Genomic DNA, 22,564 nt, shown 5'->3' with positions numbered 1-22,564 from the left:
TTTTGTGGATTCAGACCGATTGGCAGAGTGATGTCAATTGAAACAGACACATGTGCTGAGGCAAGAGGACATGTGATGTTTGGAGGGTATAAATAGGACTTACCGACAGTGACAGAGACAGAACTAGGCCTACTTAGAGAACTAGCTGTATAACACTTGTGGGGCTTGTGTCTTTGTTGATCCCTGTTTCTCCGAGAGAGGCACAGGTGAGAACTTCCCTTGGTGTCCCTCCTGGTCTCTCCTGCTGACACTAGCCAAGGCTGAGGCCTGGCTGTCTCTGCTAGGTAGCACCATCACTGCCTATTCTTGTTTACTATTCAGACTCTACCAAACTAGACTGCTGGTGTATCCATAAAGTGCGTGTGAGTAGATTGAGCTGCTGCTACTAACCTGTAAACTGAACTGCCGATTTCCAGACAACACAGATGGGAGTTTCTAAACAGGTCCTCTTCCCCCGCATTCTTTCTTTCCCACTACCTCTGGTGGGTGGTGGGCTTCAAGGGAGGTAAAAGTGTTTAAGAACCATCATTAAAAATAGGTTTTAAAAGATTTAGTTATTGTTGGCTTCCAATGTGGGGCAGTGGGCAGAATTTGAAATCATCTTTAGTTACTTGCATTCATCTACTGGTGTTTATAACCTAAATTTCTGAATCTTTCCTGCAGAAAGTTTTGGGAGCGGTTTATTGCTCTGTGCCATGAAAACCACAGCTTGCATGGGATCACATTCGAACAGATCAAGGCCCAGTTAGAGGCTTTAGAACTCAAGAAGACTTATGTGTTGAATCCACTGGCTCCTGAGTTTATCCCCCGGGCTTTACGACTGCAGCATTCAGGAAACAGCAGCAGACAGCAGCAGTCACCACCCAAGGTAAAGCCTGCTCTACACTGGCTTGTTGTTAAACTGTCGGAGTTAGAAGTCACATTCGGTGGCCAGCTGTATTTGCAAGGAACTTTCCCCAGACTTAGGTTGGTGACTGACAGCATAGCCTGGTGGGGACCATGCTTACTGTTCAGTCATCCTCTAAACATGTGAGGTGGCTGACAACTTCCGGTACCCTTTGCCTATCCTCCCAGCATTCCTAGCTGATAGGCATAGTACTGGCAGCTAATATGAATAGAAGCACAGCTTAAAGGACTACTACATGTTTTATTTTTATTAAAAAAAATCTAAAGAGATTTATTAATTTGAGAGAGAGACAGAGACAGACAGACACCTGTGCTATGCATAGATGAGGAAGGAGGTCAGAGGACAACTTGGGGGAGTCAGTTCTATCTTTGAGCAAATTACCTGCTGACCCACCTTACTATCCCCAGTGACACACTTAAAAGCATGTTCATACACGCTCTTATGTACAGGAATTAAGTTTTAAAATAATTTTTGAGTAAAGAAAAGCAGCCGTTTCATTTCAAGTGGAATTTAGATATAGTTGAGATAACTTGCTGAATTCTTGAAGATGAAATAGTTCTGCAGTCTGGAAGCAGCCTGTTGGGAATGGGTAGAGCTGGGGGTAGCGGGAGGTCAAGGCCATTTTCAATTTTGAGCCACAGTTATTTTAAGCAAAGACAGCTGGCTTGTTTGCTCCAGTGCATGAAAGAAAATTCTTGCATTTAGCATACTGAAAAGCAGATTCTCTCACATGTAGGATTCACTGCAGTCTGCTGCTGACTTTATTGACTTTATAAAAAAATTAAGCTTACTATCTGAATTTAAAGAGTATATTAGCATTGGTCTTCCTTATACCTAACATGTGAGCAATAATGGATGACTTAATATTTCAAACATCTTTTAGGGTCATGTTTGTAGCTTAATTAAAACGTGCTGTTTTGCTTCTGTGATGTGGTGTTATTGGAGGGTAAAGCATTGTGCACAAATGAGTTGCTCTTGTGTGTCATGTATTAGATGCTAGAAGCATAGATAAGCAAGCTAGCCTGATGCCTTTTGAGGTAGATGTTGTTCGGATGATGTCAGGATGGCAGAGCAGGACATGGAGTCAGAGACACACCATGGGCTTCTTGTTGAGGATGTTACCGAGTACATAGAGGCAGGAGGGTCAGAGAAAATGTAAACAAAACCAGTAACAACAATAAAACCCAAGCTAGCTCAACTGGGCTGGTTTTGTTTTTTGTTTTTTATTTGGTTATTGCCTGGCTTCTGTGCCTAGAATATCTGATTATAATAGATGTTTGAAGTACTTTTTGGTGATGCGTGTGCCTGATATTCTAGTGTTTGGGAGGCAAGAAGCAAGAGGATCAGAAGAGCTACGTTATAAGTTCAGGCTAGCCTGGGCTACATAACACCCCATCTGAGAAAAATCCATTATTTTTAGATCAATAAGGAAGCTGTGCTGTATGTATGCATGACTGTAGTGAGTACCTGATACCATTGACTTACAAAGTGCTAAGGATATCTACATGACACACCGTCTGAGAAAAGTGCATTTTTATAAACCAGTGAGGGAGCTCTACGTTATGTGACTATAGCAAATTTCAGGTATCACTGACTTACAAAGTACTAAGGTTGTTCTGTCTCACAATTTAAGAGGTTTCAGTCTGCGACCAGTTGGCCCCTCTGTTTGGTTCAGATGCTGCTTGTCCTGATGGGACCCACCACTTCATAGATGGGAAGCACAACTGACAGAGGAGGGACCAGGTCCCACAGGTTCCCCTGAGGCATAGCTTCTGACTGGAAGATCTCCCCTCAGCCCCTTCTCTTACAGGGTCCATCACCTGCTGAGGATTAAGTCTTTGGGGGTACATTTCAGATCCAAACTATAGCAAGCTTTTACAAAGACTATGGGACACAAAAGAACAGGGCACATTTTTGTAGGGGACCACAGGAGCTTAGGGTATGTAAAAGTTGCACTTGGGATGCCAACACAATGACCTGAGATGGCTTTTCTGGGCTCACAATGGAGGGAAGAGGATAACCCCTAAACCCTCTCACACAACGCACATATATACATGCACACATAAATAGACAGACAGACAAATTTTATTTTCTTTTTGAGATAGGATCTCAAAAAGATAGGATCTATGTATCACTGGAACTCAATATGTAGACTTTGCCTGCCTGCCTCTGTCTCCTGAGTGTGCCAGGATTAAAGTTGTATGCTACTGTATCTGGTTCCAGCCTTTATTGTTGTTTATTTGTTGTGTATGTGTTTGTACATGTGAATACAATGCCTGTGGAGGCTAGAAGAGAGTGTCTGATCCCTTGGAACTGGAGCTAACAGGCAGCTGTGAGCTACTGGACCTGGGTATTGGGAACTGAATCACGTTCTTTGCAAGAGCGGTTTATGTTCCTAACCATTGGGCAGTCTCTCCTGTCCTCCCAATTAGTGAACATTTATTGACTGAATAAGGGAGGGGGGAACAGAATGAGTGATGAAAAAGGTGAAAACTTAAACAAATGAATGATAGCAGATAAAAATTACATTTGTTTATAGATATAAAAGATGGGAGCTGCATTTGCTTATAAAGATCCCACAGTAGCATCTTAGCAACGGTGAGCACACATGCTGAGGTTTATTGTCAGATGAAATTAAGAATTATAGAATAACTTCTGCACATAGTTAGCTCTAGCTGGCTGTTACATTCAGATTTTTATTATAAACTACCAAACTGTATTTTGCTCAAACCAAGCAGATCTACTGCTTACAATTTACCCACTAAATCAAAGTATGATGGGTAGCTGTATTCCTTGAGCTGCATTGAGTGTAGGATTAGACATAAAGACATGACACCTCTGTGTGACAGGATCCTGTTTGCTTTTTCCTTTAGTATATCACATAGCACCCGGAGTACTGTCTGCCAGCTAGCAAGCTGCCCACTTTAAAAGTAGGATGAACGTCAGTTATGGCTACCTTTATATCAGCTTTCCACTGCTGCTCAATACCATATTAGAGGAGGGACTTAAAAAAGAACATGGATCTATCAACTCAGTTGGAACTGGCTTGTTTCATTTCTCTGTTCTGCGTTTTCAAGGCTGGGACCATGCTATTGACTGACAGAGCTCCCAGATGTCCTGGAAAGAATCTGCTTCCTCACTGATGCAGGTGGTTGGCAGAATCCAGGTCTTCATGGTTTTAAGACTGATACGCATCTCCTCGGTGACCATGATCATCTAATGCAGACTAATGCATCACCATAGGACTCTGGGTGTTGTTGCTTATTTGATAAAGGACCCAGTGATGGGTGTTTGGATCTTAAGCATCTATCACACATAGATGAGGAACACTGTGCCTAGATCCCTGATTGTTTCATTTGAGTAACTCCCTGGAAGTGCAGTTGCAGTATTAACGTCTGTGTGTCCTTGGTGCTTCTGAGCTCGATTGCCAGACTACCTCCTAGCAATTAACTAAAGTCTCTCGAAAAATCATCAGGGTCTCTTGCTTTTTCAAAGAAAATTGAATTCTTTGAGATACTATGAATCATACTAAAAAACAAAAATCATACTGTGTTAGTATGGCTCTTGTCTTCTTGAGGAGAACACTTGGGATTTCCTTTTTGAAAACAACTTTTATGTTTTTTCATTTCATATTTAGAGCAGTCTTAGGGATGTTACCATGGGATAGACATAGATTGGAGTTATATTGATGGCATATTTCATTGCAGTTCCAGCACTTTGAAGGCAGAGAGGCAGGAGGGTCACTATGAGTTTGTGACCAGGCTATGTTATAGCAAGTTTCAGGCCAGTTAGGCTACATTAAAAAACCAAACCAAAATTTGTTGAAGAAGAATTTGAGGGGTGGGAATGTAGCTCCAATGGGAGAGTGCATAAAGTCCCCCCTCATCCCCCCAACACCATATAAAAGTAGGCATGGGTGCCATGCCTGTAATGGAAGCACTTAGGAGGTAGAGGCAGAAGAATCAGAAGACCAAGCTCATCCTTGGCTACCTAGCCAGTTTGAGGCCAGCCTAGGTTACATGAGACCCTGTCTCAACAAAGCAGGAGCTAGAGAAGCTGAGAAACTGCATAATGACGAGGATGGGAGTTTACATCCTAGCACCTACAAAATAAGCCTGGCATCTCCCAAACTCTTGTAAATTAAACTCTGAGAGATTGAATCCCTCTATGCATAAGCACCGATCTACAACTCTGTTCAGGCTCACACATGCAGGCTCATACACAAGCACATGGATGCATTTTCAAGCGCGCGCGCACACACACACACACACAGAGACACACACAGACACACACAGACACTGAAGTTAATTTTCAAAATACAAAACAAAAAAGGATTTTAGATGATGTCATTAGTTTTGAAGCAGAAAACTGAAGATGCAGTAACCTTGCCTAAAGGCATGGACCTAAAGAAAGTTGGTTTGACACACTCTTGTACTTCAAAAATATTAATTGTGGGTATTTATATTTCATTTGCGTATACTAAGGAAGCACTTTGTTCTCTAATATCAAGACATGCTTAGGTTCTTTATCATGTATTTGTTTCTGTCTTTAAAGGTGAAAAGCCTCCATCATCCCCAGCATGATCACTTCCAGAGTGATGGAATTGGTGAGTTGAAAAACTAACCTCAGAAAACTTGCTTTTGAAAGACGCAATTAAGACAACACTGCTATGAGAAAGAGCGTTGTGTCTGCACATCTGCCTCTCCTCTTCCTTCCTTTACCCCCCCCCCCCAATCTCTCAGGCATATACAAATATGAGCTTCGAATTCTTAGTGAGCTCTCTATTCTTTCATGACAGTGTGTTGATTTCTGAGAAGTGGTGGCCGGGTTGTAGCAACCAGCATGCATAGCCTTTTGTACATCAGTGTTCATGGGGATTTCTGTCCTACAAATGTTTCAAGATAAAGTTTATGAGAATGATCTTGAGTGCTGTGGTCATACTTGCGTAATCTTTACTCCCTATGTGGCTATGTCCCAAGTCATGTGGCAAGTCAGGACCTGATTCTGAGGGACTGTCCACTCAATTTTTGAGGCTGCTGTTCGGGGTTGTGCAGTCATGGTTCCCTGTCTTGAAGACTCTTCTCCGGCTTCTCACAAGTTAGCATTGCAGGCTTTGGACAGCGTCCTTCGCCCAGCTGCAGCTGCTGCTCGAGCTGCTGTGGAGCCCCTGTGGAGCTGCTGTTTTCTACCGTGCTTTACTCCCACACTCGTTCTTTGGTGGAGGGATTTCATGGTTCACCTGGGACGTGTTATTGCTATTGGATGATTAGAGCATTTCTCTCTAGGTCAATATGTACAGCGATTGAGTCTCCTCTTTGTTTTTTTGTTTTTCAGTTCAGCCCAATCCTTCCGTACTTATTGGCAATCCTATTAGAGCATATACTCCTCCACCCCCTCTTGGACCGCACCCAAACTTGGGGAAATCTCCAAGCCCCGTTCAGAGAATAGATCCTCACACTGGGACTAGTATTCTTTACGTACCTGCTGTCTATGGAGGGAATGTAGTTATGTCGGTGCCTTTACCTGTAAGTGGATGTTTCAAATACTTTCTCCTAAATAAGTAGCTGCAGTCCCAATGAGTGTTTGCCAACTTTTGCTTTTCAGTGCTGGGCATCGAACCAAGGGTCTCAGCATGCTCGGCAATCACTGCCGAGCCGTGCGCACTGAGCCATGCCCACACACTTGTATTCTAAGTTTGCCTTTCCAGCATTCATAAAGTGACTCATGTTTAACTTTTAAGTTTTGAAATGACCAAAGAGATGTGTATTATTATATGTAACTGGTTGGCTTGTCAAAGACTATGAAGAAGTCTGTGAGTCTCCTGTTTTGATTCAGAAGCCTTTTGGAGAGAACGGTGTAATTGATGTTTCTGTTTTGTCTTCTGCATTTTATTCTCAGTCATGAACTGTTCCTAAGCAGCGGGATTATTGAGGAGCCAGAGACCTTCAGTTCTCTTGGGTCTGAATTGGTCTGAGGAATCCCATGCTGTATGAAACATTAGCACCACACTACCAAATTCTGAGAAGTTTTTAGAGGGCTTCCATCTGACTCATAAATCCACTTTTATTTCCTTTTTGAAATGTTTGGTGGTTATTTTTTTTTAACATATAAATACATGACTATTTCTAAATTTAAAATCTTTAGCCTAGGAAACAATTTATTTGATTTAAGTGAGGTAATTTCAGTGAGCGGTGATCTTGTCAGAGTGCTTTGACACTGGACACTCCTTTGTGTGCCCACAAAGAGAACTTCTGAACTACAAGCATTGTCCTCCTCTGGTCACAGCCTGGCAGCCAAGCAGAGGAATTGTCAGAGGCGAGGGTTTCTCGCCTGTTTCTCAGACACTTCTGATTGTAGCTATTTCTTTCTGGGCAGCCTGGCAACATGATACATGGTCTGCTTTAAATAGTCTGTCTGTTAGGATTTCTTTTTTATTTTACTAGGTCAGAGAAGCTTTTAGGATATAAGATCTCTGAGGGTCTGTGTCCAGCAGTTAGAACAGTGATAACCACAGTTGTCACTGTCATCCCTGCAATGATTACATGTATCTAGGCGAGCTCTTCTGCCTCTGTGATTTAAGGTAGAGTTGAGTTGATCAGAAGCATTAATTAAAATAATGACTGTTGTGGCTAGCCCCGGCCTTGTATTTTGATACTAGTTCCCCTTTGCTGTGAAGGGCTGCAGAGGAGGTGTGAGTCATGACACAGGTGAATTCTAGTGAAACTTCTGCCCATCTTAATTTGTAAAATAAAGGCTGGAGCCAGTGATTGGGCAAAAGAAGGGAAGGTGGAGAAATAAAGGTTGGTGGAAGAGAGCAGAGAGAGGACTGGAGGAAGACAATGGAGGAGGAAGATGACAAAGGAGAGGACTACTGGGAAGCAGGAGGTAGAAGGACAGATGCAGAGTCTGGAAAACCCTCAAGTTATAAGGGTCTCATAGCTGGGGAACAGAGTAGTGTAGGGGTATCTGCCCAATCTAGGCTTATAGAATGTATTCATAATTACTGAGTTGTGTTTTCACTGACTGGTCATATTTGGGTTAGAGATTTAAATATCTCCCAGTACAAATGACCTGTGTTGCTGTGAGTGAGCATTGGATGATTGTTGCTCACGTAAGGTTAGAGTACCCACTCCTTAGTTTCTTCCTCCAACCTTAGACCCAGTCTGTAAACTGTGTAACTGTGAAGTTTGACTTTAGAAGATTATCTCCATGATAATCTGTGATGTGTACCTCCATGTGGATGGGAAACGATTCAGGAGTATAAACTGCTTTGATATCTTGGGGAATAAGTACTAGTTTCAAGTCCTCATTTTTTTGTAACCCCCTGTTTTTCCTAACATGCAAATTTGGGGTTTCATTTTTCCTAACCTGCTAAGTGTTTTGAGAGGCAGGTTTTGGCCAGTAAGGACATAATAGCAATTCTACCCATTGCTACTGTAGACTGGTGAACATGGTAGCTGGGTGAAAGTGTCATATCTATATACTTGCTTTTGCTAATCTTCAACACTGTATCAGTTTGTGTTGGGAAACATTACTCAGTTCAATTACTTTGTTTCTCATAATCATTAGGTGCCATGGACAGGGTACCAGGGTAGGTTTGCAGTTGATCCTCGGATTATTACACACCAGGCAGCGATGGCCTACAATATGAACCTATTACACACACATGGACGTGGGTCGCCGATCCCTTATGGTCTTGGACATCACCCACCTGTCAGCCTAGGCCAGCCACAGAATCAGCATGCAGAGAAGGATCAACAGGAGCAAAATCGAAATGGTAAGTCACAATCCTATTAAACCTGTTGCTTCAGCTCTGATGCCAGGTCCTTGAGGTAATTTTGTGAGGTGAGACCTGAAGCACTGATCCTGTAAGTTGGCTTGGTTTGCCTGTCTGTGGTCATTTGCCCGAGGGCCATCTATCGAAAGCTCTGTTCTCTCATTACTGAGCTGCCTCAAAGCACCTGCTAAAATCAGCTCTTTTTCATTGCCACATGCTTGTGTTCGTGCTAGACATGCCGGCCTGAGCACTCCAGCTTTGTCTGTGCTGCTTAGGAAGACAGGAAGTCTAAGTGCTCCCATTTCATTCTCGTCTATCTAGTCCAGGCTGTTTTCCATACACAGTTCAGAGTCAGCTTATCTTAAACAAACAAACAAACAAAAAACCAACCAACGAAAAAACCTAAGAACGAACTAGCTGGGCTTTTGATTAGAAGGCAGCTCTGCTCACCACCACCACCCCCCCACCACCCCTACCCCCCACCAACTCACCACTATACCACCAATTTGGATTACATTAGGTCTTTATGTCAGTTTTGGAAGACTTGAGAACAACTGAGCCTTTGGGTCTCTGGACAGAATATATGTGTCCCTATCTTTTTAGGTCTTCATTTCTTTCACCATTTTAAAAGGACCTTCAGTGTAAAGCCTTTGACATATCTTGTAGGGTAGAAGCCTGATTAAGATGGGCTTCAGTGTAATTGTCTTCCTTGTTAATACAGTCAAGATTCTGATGTAATTTTTTCTTATTTTTATTTAGCTCAATATACTTTGTAATTTCCCTTAAAATTAAAATAGTGCCATGACTGGGTGGCAAGTACTTGGCTGTAATTTCAGCACTGGGAAGACTGAGGCCAGTGGATTATAAAATCCAAGCTAACTTGGGCTATAGTCTCTGTGTTTTGGCTTTGGTAGTCTCTGCTGCTTTACTCTTAGCTTGCCTAGTTTTTCTTAAACACTGTTTAATCTTCTGGCCATCCGCTGGTTTTTAGCCTTGGGTCTTACTGGTCTCATTTCTTGACATCAGTGGTAGTCAGCTTACGTGATGGTTGTTTTACCAAGTTCTAGTGCTACTGCTAGGGCATCTCTCAGAAAGCGTCCACGTCAAGCCCTTTATGAACCAGGGCTTAATTCTTATAGAGTAAAGCTTTTCCTACCTGAGAACTTACTCTAGTCTACTGTAATCAGGTTTTGAAGATCATAATTTTGCTTTCTCTGTAATCCATGGCCTACTTATGCTTAAAATGTTTGCAAAATATAACTTAGATATCTTTTGAAATATCTTTATTCACTATGTGTTTATGGTCACTGTGACACAGTACCTGAGATATGAACAATCTCTAAAAAGGAAAGATGTGTTTTGACTCCTAGTTTTGACGGATTCAGTCCATCCTTGCTTTGTCCCATTGCTGTGGGCCTGTGGCTGCACTGTACATTATGACGGCATGTGTTTTTGTTCAGTTCATGGGAGTAGGAAGGCAAAAAGCCAAAGAGAGATGGGCAGGAATTTCCACTTCTGCCGTCTAGTCACCATGTCCTAAGGCCTCCTCTTCCCTGTAGAACACAGGCTGGAGAACAAGACACGTGGGCCTTCAGAGAGCTTTTAGATCCTAACCCTCACTGTTAGGTTTCTTCAGTAGAATGGATTGATACATTATTTAGATTTTTGCTTAATTACATTTGCAACTGAACAGAGTGTTGAACCTTTGTAAATAGGCAGGAGTGCCAAGACCTTTTATGTGTCTAGTTTTTAAAAAATGAGACTGTAAATTCCTAGAGAGTGGACTATTTTTTTTTTTATTTGCTATTTTCAGGTTGTTTGCCCTGTCATTTTTCATTTCTAACTTCTTCCATTTTGCAGAGAAACTGTGGCTCTGAATGTGGCTCTGAATGCAGGTGTAGAGTGTATGCAGTCATGTAAAGCCTTAACAGCAAGTGCATGATGTCTAAACTATTCTGCTTTGTCTAGTGCTGAATAGTTGCTAGAAATGTCACATTCACTGGAGAAAATTCATGAGGTTTTAAACTATTTTCTTAGGTAAAACTGATACAAATAACCCTGGACCTGAAATTAATAAGATCCGAACACCAGAGAAAAAACCTACAGAACCCAAACAGGTATGGTGGATGTTCACAAGGACTGAGAGTGGTCCTGAGGGCTGGGGAGGGGGAGCATTTGACTGGCCCAGAGCCTCTCCTGCTTCACTTGAGTCTTTTATGCACATTTTTTTCAGAGTATAGTTCAGGGGGTTTGTTTCCTTTTCTTCTCTCCCACTGTGTGTCATTGTGGTATTTCCTTTGCACGTGTGTATCTCCTCAGATTCTTTTTTTCTTTTTTAAGTTATAAAGATTTATTAATTTTATGTATATAAATGTTTTGCCTGCATGTATGTCTGTGTACCACACATGTGCCTGTTGAGATTGGATGAAGCCATCAGAGCTCCTGGAACTGGAGTCACAGATGGTTGTGAGCTGCCAGGCAGGTGCTGGGAATTGAGCCTGGGTAACTGCTGGACCATCATGTCTCCAGTCCTCTTCCTCGGATTTTCTTATTTCAGCAAGAGACTTGACTTTATAGACTTATCATAAAAAAAGATGCCTCATCGACAGTGACCTTAGATAGGGAAGGACTGTGGCAGTGACTTCCCTAGTGCATGGCCTTGTCCTCTCTGTGTAGAACCTTACCTTTGTGTCTGCCTGTTTGTCTGCCTTCCATGCTTTTGTGTTGGGACAGCTTAGAGAGGACTGTGTCAGTGGTTGAATTAGTGTTGGATAGAAGCTTGTGCATTCTAGTGTCAGTGGGACTGGCTCCCTACCTTTCTTGTGCAGTACTCAGCTCCTATGTTCAGGTTCCTCAGTGACTCTTCCCAGCCTGTTAACTCATGATGTGGAGATGACAACGACCACCGTCATTAATTGATGACAACGAACCTCACATTTTATATATCCTGGTGCCTCTTTGATTTGTTATCCCAGCCTTAGATGACGTCCTCTGGAGTTACAGTCTCCCCTGGTCTAGCCACCTCACTGACTCCATGCTCTTCTCATCCTTCTCTGCTGAGCAGACTCTTCTGCCCACCGATCCTTCCCTCCCTGCTTGCCGTGTAGTTATTCTAGCCTAGGAGATTATCAGAAGATGTTTTCTTGTGGGACTGTAGCTCAGTGGTAGTGAGTGTTGGTCTAGTACACACAAGACCTTGATTCAATGCCCAGAGCACCACAAAAGCTTAGATAGATAGATAGATAGATAGATAGATAGATAGATAAGCATCATTCTTTGACATTTACCTTTAGTGCCTTGTCTTTTGTTTCTCCTTACATGGGCACAGACTAGACCTAGCTCTTTACCCCTCACTGCAGTTGTGAGCTCTGTGGACTGTCTCATACAGCTCATAGTTCTGGGATGCTTAGCATTTGCTTGTCTTACTTCTAGTACTTTCTTTAACACATTTCTTCTTCCTCTGTTCTATCTTAGGACATTCCCATCTCACCTCCTCATGACCCGAATCCTTGAGCTGTGATTTCCCAGAGTTCTGTGTTGTCCCACTTCTCTTTGAGGTCTATGGTTGATGGCCATAAACTAGTCTAATTTGTGTCTTTTAAGTGCCCACTTCTTGATAAAGACTTCTAATTTAGATTTCGTCCTCTGCCTGAGGAGCTATTCTCTGTCTGCAGTCACAAGTATCCCAGGAGCATCTCTGACTGGCAGGTGGTAAGAGAGACTTCAGTGTAAGGGAGGCAGCCAAGGGGCGCTCGCTGCAGGGAAAGTAAACTAACAGGGTCTGAAGCAGCCTGCATCTACCACCTTCACCCAGCTCCCCTTCAGTCATATGCCTCTTAATACCAAGGCACCGAATTAAACAGAGCTTGGAGTATGCTTTTTTCATGTTTCCTGAGCCCCAGAGCAAATCATCAGGATATAAAGAAAATGAAATATGGTTATCAGGTAGACTTGTTAGATTTATAGCAGAAATTTAAAGATAGTGCCATGACAGATACTTAGCCATCTTGATTCTAATTTTGAAAGTACCTAAAACCAGCACCTAGAACCATGTTGCCTCCAACTCTGTCTGTTACTGCTGCTTCCACTGCAGGGTCCTGACATGTATTTTTCACTCACAACCTTCTCAAACACTGATGTTTGAGAACATCTCTCTGCAGCCTCCCCCACCCCCATTTTAAGATCATAGCATATTGTGGTTATGAGCTTCTTGTGTGTATCAAAGTCACAAGTAATGGGACCAATTAAAACAGCAACTTAGCCATAAACAACAATGACACGTAACCGTAGCCTCATGTTTGTGGTCAGATTGTACATATCAACATTGTCTTTTGGAGAGAGTTGTGTCCCTGCCTAATGGAGCTTCGTCATCCACCAGCTTCTGAGTGGTATAAGGAAATGGTTACTTATGAAGAGCTTCAGTCAGGTTCTGAGGCGTGAACAACATTTACAGCAACTGCTTAGGAAGGCCAGGCCTGATAGTCAAGGACCGAGGGTGTAAGTGGTGAGCTGTGGCTGCTCTCGGAGTGTGTGTGATTGGCATTGCAGCTAACTTCAGTGCCTTGGTCAGTGTTCCTAGCTCGTCAGGAATCCAGCTCCTCCCCGTTCAGCTGCATTTTCTTAGGTACCCTGTTTAGCTTTACAGACTTTGGCAGGGCAAACAACCTGCAATTCTCACTGACCATTTTAGCACTGAAACTTACAAGGTGACACAGAACAGTTGATGGACTGGTTTAATAGCTAGAAAAGAAAAAGCACCACTTTACATACTGTTTTTGGTTTTCACAGCACATACAGTCAAACTTGCATTTCAAGATAGCAGTGCTCTTTAACCTCAGACCTTCCGATGGTGGGTCTCCGTGTGCTCAGTGCTGAGTCAGTCAGTATAACTGATGTCAAGAGTGGGAAACCTCCATGGAAAGAAGCGAAGTTCTAGCTCTGAACAGAGAATGTGTAGCCCACACCCGCTGTGCAGCGGTCCTCTCAGCTGTGGATTAAACAGCTCAGTCTGTGAGAGCACCCTTCTCTCTCTAGAGCACCCAGTCCTTTTGGAATGTTCAGCTCTGAAGCCATTGCTTTTCTGAAACCTTCTTTATGTTTCTTAGTCCTAGTATCTCACATGAGCCCTCTTTTCAGTGTCTCATGTGTCTGCACATAATCTCTACTGGACTCTATTGGCAAGCTGTTCTTAGAAAGGGCTGGACAAGAAAACTTAGACTTCATGTCCATGTTGCCTTTCAGTCTTCAGAATCAGGCACAATGCACTTAGTAGGGCCTCCACAAATGTTAAAGAGAAAGAATTACAGACTATGACAAAAGTCGTCTGCCATTATGGTTCTACGAAGATGCCATGGTACCTGTTTTTCCACTTGAAAGTTGCTAGAGACAGGGTTTTTACTAATGTTGATTTGTTTGAAGTAGTTTAGATATATCAAAACATAAAATCAGTGGGAAAGAGCACATTTCATTGATTTATATCTGAAAGAAATTATGGTTCTCTTTCTAAGGGAGAAACTGAAAACGGTGCAGCAGAGATTGGAGTGGCCGTTCTAAGAAAATGGTAGCAGCTTATTCAGACTCAAATTTAATATGCTGTGTTTTCTGTCATCTTTTTTAATTTATGAGAATATATGCTCTTATTTGATTGTTAGAAGGTAACTGAGTTTGCACCTACAATTCTCATCCCTACTGAAAGGGCTTGTTCTATAACCTTTAAGTGGGATATAGTTGGGAAAGGATGAAAAGGCAACGAACTTGGGTTTTCTGCAGTTAAAAAATTTTTTCTTTCTTTCTTTCTTTAGGTTGATTTGGAATCAAATCCACAGAACAGAAGTCCTGAATCCCGTCCTGGTGTTATTTATTCCAACACTAAATTTCCTCGAAAAGATAATCTCAACCCAAGACACATAAATCTTCCTCTTCCTGCGCCACACACACAATATGCAATCCCTAGCCGTCATTTTCATCCACTTCCTCAGCTACCCAGGCCACCATTTCCCACTTCCCAGCAGCACCCCTTGTTAAATCAGCAGCAGAATAATTTGCCTGAACAACCAAATCAGATGGCACCTCAGCCAAATCAGGTGGCACCCCAGCCAAATCAGATGGTACCCCAGCCAAATCAGGTGGCACCCCAGCCAAATCAGGTGGTCCAGCAGCAGAACCAGGCACCTCCACAGGCCCCACAGTCAGCACCTCAACTCTCTCCTGCGTTTCAGGCGGGGCACACCAATGCATTTTTCAATAATGCAGTTACTCACCGACCACAGTCTCCTGCTGCAGAGGCTGTGGGTCCTGAGCAGCAGCCATCCTCTGGGCTGCCTGACAGCCACAGTCCAATGAGAGCCATCACACAGCCTGGCCCTATCCTGGCATCACCTTTGAACAACTTTGTTGATGAGAGCTCTCCAGGATTGCCAATAGAAGAAGCGTTGGGTAAGCTTGCCTGTTACTATATCAAGTCTGAATGAAGCATTCTGGGGTTATTTGCTGAACATGGCATGTCCTATACAGTGTTAGTGTAGGCCAAGATGGACTCATGTCTCCAGATAATGCCAGAAAACCCAACCAATTAGTATAATAAAATTTGGCTTCAAGTGTCATGTGTAAATATGTGTATAATAATACACCATCACAAAGGAAGGAGAGGCAGCACCAAAAAGCTCTGGGCTATGGGATATTTATTTTTACCCAACTAAATTGTAGCTGTTTCTTTGTCTTTGTGGAGAAAGTCTGGATGTAAAAGTCTTTGCAGAAATTAACTTGAAGCTCCAAATGGACAAAATCAATCTTTCACACCCGCTTCTGCAGATCGAGTGCATGGAAATGTAGCTTTGGAGACGCTGAGGCAGCAGCAGGCACGGCTACAGCAGTGGAGTGAGCACCATGCCTATCTGAGCCAGGGCGGCATCCCGTATTCACACCATCACCATCCTCATCTCCCGCATCTTCCCCAGACTCCCATTGGCCTCCACCAGCCGCCAGTGAGGGCAGAGTGGAAAGTCACCGGCAGGGCTGACGATGAAACAGAGACAACATTCTCAAGGTATTCTCAAGGCAGGTTAGGGCTAGTCCCGATTGTGACCTGTGCGAGTGAGTCTACCTCGCTGTATCCCTTTAGCTTCAGATTGGAACACGTTCTCAGGGAACCCTGGTGCAGGCCTTGTTGGCGGCTACTACACAGTTCTCTTAGGTGACTCTAAAATATGGAGAATTTAGAACACACTCTATTTCAAATCTTGGCCCTGAGAATCTACAACTTTTGCTTTATGGTCTGTTATGCAAAAGAAACCGTCACTGGGACTGGGTGCTTTATTGTTTGTTTGTTTGTTTGTTTACTTAGTAAATTTTTAGTTAAAACTTAAAAATGATAAGTTTATTATTAATGTTCTATCTAGTAGGTACATGTCTACCTTTCTGGAGCTGTAGGTGTTCTCGGGGTTTATGCCTCACTGACTGTATTTGTGGCCAGCATCCTGTGACTACAGTGAACTGCTTTTTCATCCTCTCTGAACAACACCGACTGTTACTGTAGCTCTTCCTAAAGTTTTTTTTTTTTAATTCATTTTAGTTTTAACATTTATTTCTATTTTTAAAGTATATAATTTTTAATTTTAATTTTTTTTTTAATTTCATTTGTATGAGTATTTTGCCTACATGCATAGCCTGAACACTGTGTGTACGTCTGGTGCCTGAGGAAGCCAGAAGAGGGCATTGGATCTCCTAGAATTGGAGTTTACAGGGGGTTGTGAGCCACCACATGGGTGCTGAGACCTGAACCTTGGTCCTCTGTAAGAGCACAAGTGTTCTTACAGTGATGGTGAGCCATTGGTGAGCCATTTCTCCAGCCTCTTACTTACTGATCTTTGTTTATATTTCTCTCTCTCTCTCTCTCTCTCTCTCTCTCTCTCTCTCTCTCTCTCTGTGTGTGTGTGTGTGTGTGTGTGTGTGTATGAACGTGGGGGTCAGAGGATAGCATGTGGGGAGTTGGTTCTTCTACAGTGTGTCTCCCAGGGCTTAACTTAAGTTGTCAGATTTGGTGGCCAGTAGCTATACCTGCCGAGCTGTCTCCCTATCCCTTTCCATTTTTATGTTGAAGCAAGAATGGATCTTTTCATGCAAAGGTTTAAAGAAAAACAAACAAACAAACAAACAAACAACCAAAAGCAAAAACCAAAAGGCAGTCAGGTAATTGACGCCTTTTCCGTGTGGCTCCAGTCCAGTGACTCTTGGGTGCCAGTTTTTTGATTAATTAATGCCAACCCTAATTAGGCCCTATGATTTGGTTTGCAGAAATGACATTCGTGGTTGACTTTGCTTTCCTTAATGTGGTGGGGACTCCCCTCTACTGTCCCTCATACTCTCTATTTCTGTGTAGATTTCAAGACTTACTCAGAGAGCTATCCCATCGGGATCAAGGTGACACTGGAGAGCTAGCTGAAATGCCACCGCCTCAGTCAAGACTTCTGCAGTACAGACAAGTTCAGCCTAGAAGTCCACCAGCGGTCCCATCTCCCCCGTCCTCCACAGACCACAGTAGCCACTTTGCTAACTTTAATGACAACAGCAGAGACATCGAAGTAGCCAGCAGCCCAGCATTCCCACAGCGCCTCCCACCTCAGCTATTTGGCTCCCCTTTTTCGCTGCCATCTGAACACCTTGCCCCTCCTCCTCTGAAATACCTGGCTCCGGAAGGAGCATGGAATTTTGCTAACTTGCAGCAGAATCATTTAATAGGGCCAGGTTTTCCCTATGGCCTACCTCCATTGCCTCCCAGGCCGCCGCAGAACCCTTTTATACACATCCAGAACCATCAGCACGCTGTTGGTCAAGAGCCGTTTCACCCACTGTCATCTCGCACAGTGTCTGCTTCTTCGCTCCCCAGCCTAGAAGAGGTAAACCTTTCAGTGCTCTTCTGTCTCGGGATTAGCTGGCTGTGAGCAAACACTGCTCCTGTTTATTGTGTTTACCACTTGATAGAAGGGGGTTTCACCAGACAGAGTATCCTTAAAAAATAATCTTTTCTGAAAAATATTTTAACATCCGTCTTTCTGTGCTGTTTCAGATTTTGTATGTGCTATTTTGAAACATGAAGTCTCTTAAAAATATTTTATCACTGTTTTGGCATGTTTTATATCGGAGGACTCTATATCTGAATAGTGTTGGCCTTTCTAATAATCTCAGGACATGGACCTTAGTGGCTTATCTTTTATTAGGTTGATCTTGCTAACTAGTACTTTTAAAAGGTGCTGGTTTTTCTAGTGAGTGACAGTTCCAAGCACTGGCTCTCCCTCTGTCATCCTGAGCTTTTAGTAGGATGTTATTTATGAAGTAGTAGGCACCTAGTCAGACCAGTTTCCAAATGCCAGAACATTCTGTCAGTTAACATAAGGCCAGCTGCTAAGGGAGCATCAGGAGATAGATACAGCTTTTACCACAAGTCTCAGACTCGTGCACAGCAGCACTGATGGGAAGCTTTTAGTGATTTCAGAGGTTAATACTTGCAAGATGGGGCTGGAGAGATGGCTCAGCATTGAAGAACTCTGGGTGCTCTTCCAGAGGACCTGGGATTACTTCCCAGCCCCCACATGGTAATTCACAACCTTCTGTAACTCCAGTTCCAAGGGAGCCGATGCTTCTTCTGGATTCATTGGACATCTGCAGGCAAAACATGCATACACATAACAAAACAAGTTTCCCAATTGTATCGTGTGCAGACTGTCACTGTCTCGCTGTTGCCGGTTATACATAACAAAACAAGTTTCCCAGTTGTATCGTGTGCAGACTGTCACTGTCTCGCTGTTGCCGGTTAGCTCACAGCCGCCAAGGCTGTGAAAGGGACTGGTAAAGGGAATGGTAGGTGATTGCTAGAGGTGTTTCCTTAAAACAGGACAAAGTTCCACTTTGGTTTGTCTGAGACCAGGGCTCAGTATGTGGCCTAAACTGGTCTTGTATTTAAGTCCTCTGATCTTGGCCTCTCACACCTGGATTGCAGGCATACACCCCCATACCTGGCAATTGTGGAACATGAATTAAACATCTTTCTTTGAGACAGGATCTCAGTGTGAGCTCAAGATGGTCTTCAACCAGTAATTGTCCTACTTGAGCTCCGGGATTACAGGCTTGAGCCACCGCAGCTGGCTAACAGGTCTTCTGATATAATCTTCCAGTGAGTCTTGAGGGGAGTCAAAGCAGATCATAGTTGTGTAAGAATGAGGCCTTTGCTGCTCCCTGGCAGAGAGGGCTTTACTTTCAAGGCTGCCACAGAGCTACAGAACAGAGAGTATGATCCTACCACAGAATTTGTTGTTTTTATGAAATTCTCTGGGGTTTCTTGACTAAATGTTCTCATAGAAGCTGCAAGCTTTTAGTTTCTTAGCTCAAAGGGTTTGATGCATTTGACGGTGTTTGTTGTTTTTAAGGAGAAGTAGTGAGCCACTTTCCTGGTTCTAGGTGTGGTGCCTCACCTGTTGCTAGTGCACTTGTGACACCATTTCGAGGATCCTGTCCCTGTTCCCACAGGCGTCACGGTTTATACTTTGCCGGTGACACCTCACACTGGATAAATCCACTGCAATCACTGATCTTTTTAAGTGGTCCCTGATTTTGGAGTTGAAGTTCTTTGTATTCTGATGCTTTCAGTGTTTGGTCTCTTTATGTCACTGTGAGTATATAAATATGCGTCTTCACTTGTCACCAACTTCATTTGCTTTGCAAAAACACTTGGTCATCTTGCTTCTTAGACCAGGTTCGTGAGCAATGACTAAGTTGCAGCAATTGAAGAAATTTTTTGACAAGGAAAACATTATTTTTACCACATTGTAGATTTTTGACATTTTCAATGTATTAGGGTAAGTTCTGTGCGTTCAAAGTGATTTTGCATGAATCATCTCTCACAATGAGTGGCATATATTCTCACTGTTTATTTTCAACCGTTTAAAGCAATTTCTTTAACTTTAACAATTCAAAGAAAGTTGTTTTCTTCCCTACTGTGGATTCTTTTATTGCCAGAAACCTTGGCAGATTAATCTCAGGGGATGAAAATGCATAGACATAAGCCTAACGGCTACCTTGAGTGGAGATTCGTCTTCGTCCCTTCACTAGTTGGCGCTTCACCACTAACTTGACCTAGTGTTCTTGTCAAACAACAGATTCTTCACATAGCATTGCATTGTGCTCCCGTTTCAGTGAAGAGCAAATGCAGTCAGCAGAACTCCAGTCTTAGATGGCCGGCCTCCGAGGGCTTTGTATGTGGTGATTTTTTTTTTTTTTTTTTTTTTTTTTTTTTTTTGGTGCCATTAAAAGGTTTTCCAGGCTGGAAACATGGCTAGTGGGTAAGGGCACTTACTGTTCTTGCAGAGGACCAGATTCTGTGCCCAGCACCTGTGGCTCCTAACTGTCTGGAACTTGAGCCCCAGAGGACCAGACACCCTCCTGGGCTTTGCATGCTTCTGCATGCACACAGAACATGTGCTTTTGCAAGCATCCATACATACACAAATGATTGTTTTTGAAGGCTGACTTTGGTATGTGTGAAAATGTTCATTTTGCATGATGACTGTATAGCCTCACCTCTGAGAAAGAAACCACTCTCCAAAGTATCCTGTAGTGAAGTCACTTTCTGGACTTGGTGCTTGTTTTTCTCCTTCAGTCTCTGTTCTGTATCAGAGTGACACTCTCAATTCAAATGAGGCTTAATGCTGTAACCAACACTGTGAACCTGGAGGTAATGTGAAGCCCTTTCTGATCTCTTCCTCTTCCTGTTTCTATAATGTGTGGAAAGAGGAGGCCATTTTGAGACTTTCCTACTAGAAGTTTAGACTATTGTCAATTCCTTCTCTTCCTTTTATACCTCTAAAACTTCCTTTTGATTTCTATTTGAAGTATATTAAATTTATGGCTTAAATTGGAAGGAATTTTACCCCTGGAAGTACTTTGACTTGCTCCTTTAGGAAGCAGTTCGATCTCCCGTGTGATACTTGTTCTCCCCTCTGCTCGCTACCGCTTATTTTGTGTTTCTCTTTAAAATCTCGAGTGTCATCTTTTCTGGTCCCTTGGGATGTTGTTTTGTCTCATGCTTTGTTCATTGTTATGAATGCAAGCTTCTCCTATTACACCTTCCAGGCTTTTCATCTTGAAAGACAAATCCTCATTCTCCTTAAGTGGCCATAGATTTGTCAAGTTTAGAACTTCCGTTTACCGCAGGCTCGACGTGCTGACACTGGCACAAAGCGCAGTTTTCCATCTCAGATGCGCTTCACTTGAAATAGTCTGATTAAAGAAATAAATGGAGAAAATGAAAAATCCTCTTCAGATTGTCACTGTACCAATCAGAACTGGTTTCTGAAATTGCACATTTTTGTTTGCAGTGATGATATTATCATAAAAGCCTCATTAGAGAGTTGGATCCCAGCTAGGGGTGTGGCTCGTGGTGGAGCACTCGCTTAGCATGCTTAAGACTGCTCAGTTCTCTGGTTCTGCTGGGGGTGGGTGGACACTGATGCTCCTGAGCTGCTCATTCTGCTCGGTGGTCAGTCAGTCAGCGTTAGAGATGACTGCGCCTCTGCTGCGGCCCTGCCTCGGAAGGAAGTCTCCTTGTTTTAGGTCCTGCTGGCTTTTGGACAGTTTGCTTATTTTCATTTTTCTCTCGAGCACCTGTGGTTTGGGCATTAGTTAGCTTGGGTTTCACTATGTTCTCTAGCCGTGGTTGCTCCTGAGTTTCCCTTATAGCCAAGTGTTATGCTGGAGGACTATCATCCTGACCAAGGGCTGGGAGTCTCACCTCTTCTCACTGTAGACGTGCATATGGATGGCTTGTGATTTGTGTTGTGTAACCAGTTGGAAATACTATTGTCTTCTTGGCTCAGTAGAGGATGTGTCTAGTAAACCTCCTAGAACAAGGGATAGCGATCAATATATCAGTAATCTAGACCACTCTTCGTGCCTAGTTGTCAAAACTAATCACTGAGATGAGTCATTGGGCTTTAATTGAAGCTCCTGCCACCATAATATGAGTTGGGATTCCCACTAGGGCATTTTACCTTAGTGATTGGCCTTGGAAGCGGAATTGTAAACATAGAAGTTTTCATTAATATGCTAACCTTTCTTCCAGTTATTTATTTATACGCATCCATATGAGAGGATTTGTAATGCTTAACATTACAGATATATCTTAGAGTAGCAAGCTAGGAATTTTACTTAAATTGACAACTATATTTAGTAATTTTCTTATGTATAGTTCATTATCAACTGTAGTTTGTATATAGTTTATATATTCATATGTTTCTGAAATGTTAGTATTACAGTCTAATATTTATGAAGAAATACTAACAGTAAAATTTTAAAGTGATGATCATATAAAATTATGACATAGTGATGTCATAATTCAACAGGGAGACTTTTTAAAAGTATTTTTATTTTGTGTTTGTAAATGGTTGCCCATGTGTATGTCTGTGTACCATGTATGTACCTGATGCCTAAGGAAGCCAGAGGAGGGTATTGGTTCCCAGGAACTGGAGCTGTGCAGAGTTGTGAGCTGCAGTGGGAATGTTGGGAACTGAACCCCTTCCATCTTCCTGCCTCAGCCTAGTGAATAACTGGGATAACAGACTTGTGCCAGCAGACCTGGCAACTCATTATTTTCCATATATTTTTTAATTATATATATTTTATTTGTGTGGTTGTGAGAAGACAACCTGCTGGCATCATTCTCTGTGTCTCAGGCTGGTCAGCAAGCTTTACCCACTGAGCCATCTCAGCAGCTTCTGGGAACTTATTTTTAAAGGAGACTGAGGCACAAAGATGTTGATCCTATCTCGGGGGGGGGGGGGGTCAGTATTAATGAGGTGGGGACTCAACTCATGCTTGGCCAGGAAGTGTCA

At 42.8% G+C, this 22,564-nt stretch overlaps 1 protein-coding gene across 7 annotated transcripts in view; it reads left to right on the top strand.

Moving 5' to 3' along the window:
* Helz (helicase with zinc finger) overlaps positions 1–22,564 on the top strand; it is a 131,277-nt gene that overhangs the window by 100,727 nt on the left and 7,986 nt on the right. For all 7 annotated transcript variants that reach the window (XM_076935571.1, XM_076935575.1, XM_076935574.1 and 4 more), the window contains 8 exons: positions 664–868; positions 5,462–5,513; positions 6,242–6,432; positions 8,477–8,684; positions 10,722–10,801; positions 14,486–15,119; positions 15,495–15,729; positions 17,062–17,578. In XM_076935571.1, the coding sequence (XP_076791686.1) occupies positions 664–868; positions 5,462–5,513; positions 6,242–6,432; positions 8,477–8,684; positions 10,722–10,801; positions 14,486–15,119; positions 15,495–15,729; positions 17,062–17,578 (2,122 nt within the window). The remainder of the gene's footprint in view (positions 1–663; positions 869–5,461; positions 5,514–6,241; positions 6,433–8,476; positions 8,685–10,721; positions 10,802–14,485; positions 15,120–15,494; positions 15,730–17,061; positions 17,579–22,564) is intronic.

The sequence above is a fragment of the Arvicanthis niloticus genome, chromosome 6 (assembly GCF_011762505.2).
Source record: "Arvicanthis niloticus isolate mArvNil1 chromosome 6, mArvNil1.pat.X, whole genome shotgun sequence".
NCBI classification, from domain to species: Eukaryota; Metazoa; Chordata; class Mammalia; order Rodentia; family Muridae; genus Arvicanthis; species Arvicanthis niloticus.
Note: the sequence above shows the minus strand (reverse complement) of the source record. Positions and strands in the feature narration are given on the sequence as shown.